The 3,521-nt window shown below is 66.9% G+C and overlaps 1 protein-coding gene across 1 annotated transcript; it reads left to right on the top strand.

Annotated features, from left to right (window-relative positions):
• The first annotated feature begins 2,338 nt into the window (after positions 1–2,338).
• LOC137462508 (SH3 domain-containing kinase-binding protein 1-like) lies at positions 2,339–3,335 on the top strand. Its single transcript, XM_068172948.1, has 5 exons — positions 2,339–2,457; positions 2,580–2,635; positions 2,713–3,031; positions 3,126–3,189; positions 3,263–3,335. The coding sequence occupies exons 1-5, from the start codon at positions 2,366–2,368 to the stop codon at positions 3,299–3,301; spliced, it is 570 nt and encodes a 189-aa protein (XP_068029049.1). The 5' UTR covers positions 2,339–2,365; the 3' UTR covers positions 3,302–3,335.
• The last annotated feature ends 186 nt before the right edge of the window (positions 3,336–3,521 follow it).

Here is a 3,521-nt window from a genome sequence, read left to right as displayed (position 1 = left end):
CTCCGCTTGGTTTGTGTCCTGAGTTGCCAGGGGGGAGCCTGAAAGGACCAAGTGCCTGAAGCAACAGGGGGGCAACTCCTGTTGGGTTTTATGCATTAATAGATCACTCAGCTGCTGTTTTGGCAGTAATTGCCTGGGGACAGCCGTGACACAGCCACCGGCCACCAGCAGGGGTTGTGTCACCCGTGCACAGGACCAGCTCCATCCTTCCCACACCCGAGCTCCTGCCAGGAGCTCACCGGGCTGGTCCCGGTGCTGGGCAGCTGCAGCGCCGTGCGCTGCCCTGGCTGGTGCCCAGCAGCAGCTGCTTCTCCATCGCTGCCGTCCCAAGGGAGGGTGCTGGGGGGCTGCTGGCTGTGCAGCTTTTGCAGGAGTTCAGCTTTCCTGGCTGCTGCGGGTCATGGTGTTGGCCAAGAGCTGTTGGGACTGTGCTGGGTTAAGGGCTGGTGCTTCCCTTCACACTCAGCCTTGAGCCAGCCTGAGGAAATGGGTGCCCAGTGTGCCCAGCTCCCGAGTGGCCACACCTGGGGAGCGCAGCCTCCTGGTCTGCAATGGAACCTCTGTTCTGCCATCCTTCTCTGCCCCGTGGCTGATTCCCAGCCCCTCTCCCTGCTCCCAGGTCGGTATTGCTGGGTCAGATGGGTTTGGCCAAAAGGAATATCCGCACTATCTCCTGGACCAGGCAGTGGCCAGGACCAGGAGGATCCCTGGTGTCACACTGACCCTTCGGGCCCTGCGCGGGGACAGCTGCAGCATAGCCACTCTCAGCCCCTCTGTGGTTTGGGTTTCACTTCCCCTCCAGCCGAGGGTGACAGAACCGCTGTGAGTCCCGGGTGAGCGTGAGCCGTCACCCCGGGCCGGCTGCGGTCCTGGCCCGGCGCCTCCCGCGCTGCGCTGGCCCCGGCTCCCCCGGCAGCCACAGCTCTGTCCCGCAGGGCAGGAACCCCAATGCCAGCACCGAGCCCCCGCGGTGGCACAGACGGCCCAGCCCTGCCCCGGGCCGGAGAAGGTGGGTGGGGGCTCCAAGCTGAGGTGGCCAGGGGAGGCACGGCTCTGAGGGGCTCTGCTGTGCCAGCACTCCCTGCCCGTGCTCCAGTCCCATCCTCAGCCAAAGCCTCTCCCGCAGCCGAAACCGGCGCTGCCGTCCCGGCAGGAGTCTGGCCCTGGTGTCCACGCAGCCTTGGTGTCCCGCCGGGATGGCTGGGCAGCCCCGGGAAGGGCACGAGGAGCCGGCCGGGCCGGGGAGCAGGAGTCCGCGGTGGGGCACAGGGATGCGGCGTGGACCAGCGCTGAGGTGCGCTCTGCTTCAACTTCCCTCCCAGTGCGGAGCCGATTTCCTCCGGCATGACGTGCACGGCGTGGGGCCGGGGCAGCCTGGCACGGCACGGCACCGCTCGGGCCCGGGGCAGCCCCACGGCGGCAGGCAGGAGGGAGCGGCCGCGGCTCCGAGGGTCCCAGGACCATCCCCAGGCCGCGTGTGGCCGCACTGCTCCAGGGCTGTGCCGTGCCCGGGGGCCCGGGGGAGCGGCCGGTGAGGGGCTGGCTGGATTCTGGGCACCATCGCCCCGTGCCCCCAGAGCCAAGGAGCACTGGGGCCTTGCATAGGGGTGTCCTCATCCCCGCAGCCCGTGGTGCTTCAGCCGTATCTGGGTGGGCAATGCCAGCACCATTTTTGGTGTCTGCGAGGCTTCTGTGACAAGGGCTGTGCTGGTGGCGGCAGCAGCAGGGAGCATCAGGGCTGCTGGCCCACCGTGGGGTCAACGTTGCCCACCACAAGGACATGGTGGCCCACCACAGGGACTTCATGGCCAACCGTGGTGCCAGGGGGGCCTGCCATGGGGACAGGGGGTCTGCTGTGACAACAGGGTGGTCCATGGGCACTTGCCCGTGGCCTGATGTATCCCACCAGGCCAGTGGGCTCGTCCTGGTGTGACCGCAGCGTTCGGGGACGTTGCTGTGCCGTGGATGGCGGCGGGATGTCACCCTGCCCGTGCCGCAGTGCTCACGGGAGCTTTGCTGCTGCCTGCTCCGCCTCACACAGAGGAAGCGCCGACCACAGCGGGGCTGGTGCGGGGCTGGTGTGGGGCTGCTGTGGGGCTGGGAGAGGCTGTAACAAGGATCTCTCCCCAGCACCCGACGAGCCCCTTCGCTCCCCGGCAGCTGCAACCAGAGAGAAGGACAAGGAGGGCGAGGACGGCGAGCCCGCCGGGTGAGTCCTGGGCTGGAGACAGGGAAGGACAGGGATGTGCCTGGGCCAGGGCATGTCACGAGCAGGAAGCGCTTCCTGCCCCACTCTTGTCAGTGCTGGTCCCGGCCTCAGCCCTGCTTCTGCCTCCTCTCCCCAGCGCTCCCAGCACCAGCGAGGATGGAGCTGACCAAGCTTCCACTCACCAAGAGGATGGCTCCTGCTCCCCCCGTTCCTGCCAAGACCAAACCAGCCCCCGTGCTGGCCACCAAGTAAGAAACATGTGGCTGTGCTGGGGTGTCCAGGGCCAGCGCCATGCTCATGGCTGGCCCTGGTGTGGGGCTGGCACCTCCCTGGCTGTGCCACTTCTCACCTCTGCTGTCCCCAGGCCCAGTGACCCCCAGCCCAGCACCTCAGCTGACATGGAGTGGGGCAGAGCCGGTGACCCAGGTAGGATGCAGGGGCTATGCAGGGGCCTGCAGGGGTTGCCCAGCACCAGGGGCTGATTCCTGTTCTTTCTTTGGCAGATGCCAATGGCTTCAACACGGTGCCAGTTACCACAGCCAGGCTGAGCCACCCCACAGCCACACGGCCACGAGTACCTGGCCAGAGGCCACCCAGCATGGCCCTGGGGAGCACGGGGGGTCCCCATGGTGGGGAGCAGCCCCAGGGGCTGCCCCGTGCTGCCCTCTGCGCCCCTGTCCCCAGCACGGGGCAGGCTCCTGTCCCGCCATGGAGCGCAGAGGGGCTGGAGGTGTCGGAGGGGAGGTCACTGGCCCTGGAGGACCTGAAGGCTGAGGTCCGGACCCTGCACATCCTTGTGGACCTGATGCGAGTCCAGCACCTGTGAGTGGGGATGGGGGTGTCAGGGAGTCCCCAGTGGCTCCTGGCTGTTTGCTGCTTGCCCTGGTCCCAGCTGAGCCACCCTGGCTTGTTGCAGGCGGGACCTGCAGGACCTGAGGCAGGAGCTGTGCCAGGAGCGGGCTCAACGCCAGGCGCTGCAGGTGAGTCCCTGCCAGGGGTTGCCTTGTCCTGGGGTCCCCTGTGCCCCCCAACCATCACAGCCTCTTCCCACAGGTGGAGATCGAGCGAGTGAGGAAGGGGCTGCCCTGTTAGCATGGGGGGGCTGCGGTGCCCACCCATGGCACCGGGCAGGTGGGTGGCACATGGTTCCGTGTGCCCCCCCAGCCTGGTTCTGCACCCGTCCGATACAAATGCCTTGAAGCATAACAGCCCCTGGACCTATACAAATTTTAAAAAAATAAACTATTTTGGGTACAGAGTGCTGTGTGGGGACTGCTCAGGGCTGTTGGCTGCCATGCCCCTGAAAGGCTGG

This window comes from Anomalospiza imberbis, chromosome 25 (assembly GCF_031753505.1).
Source record: "Anomalospiza imberbis isolate Cuckoo-Finch-1a 21T00152 chromosome 25, ASM3175350v1, whole genome shotgun sequence".
NCBI lineage: Eukaryota > Metazoa > Chordata > Aves > Passeriformes > Viduidae > Anomalospiza > Anomalospiza imberbis.
The sequence above is the reverse complement of the archived record's forward strand: the minus strand, read 5'-3'. Positions and strand labels throughout refer to the sequence as shown.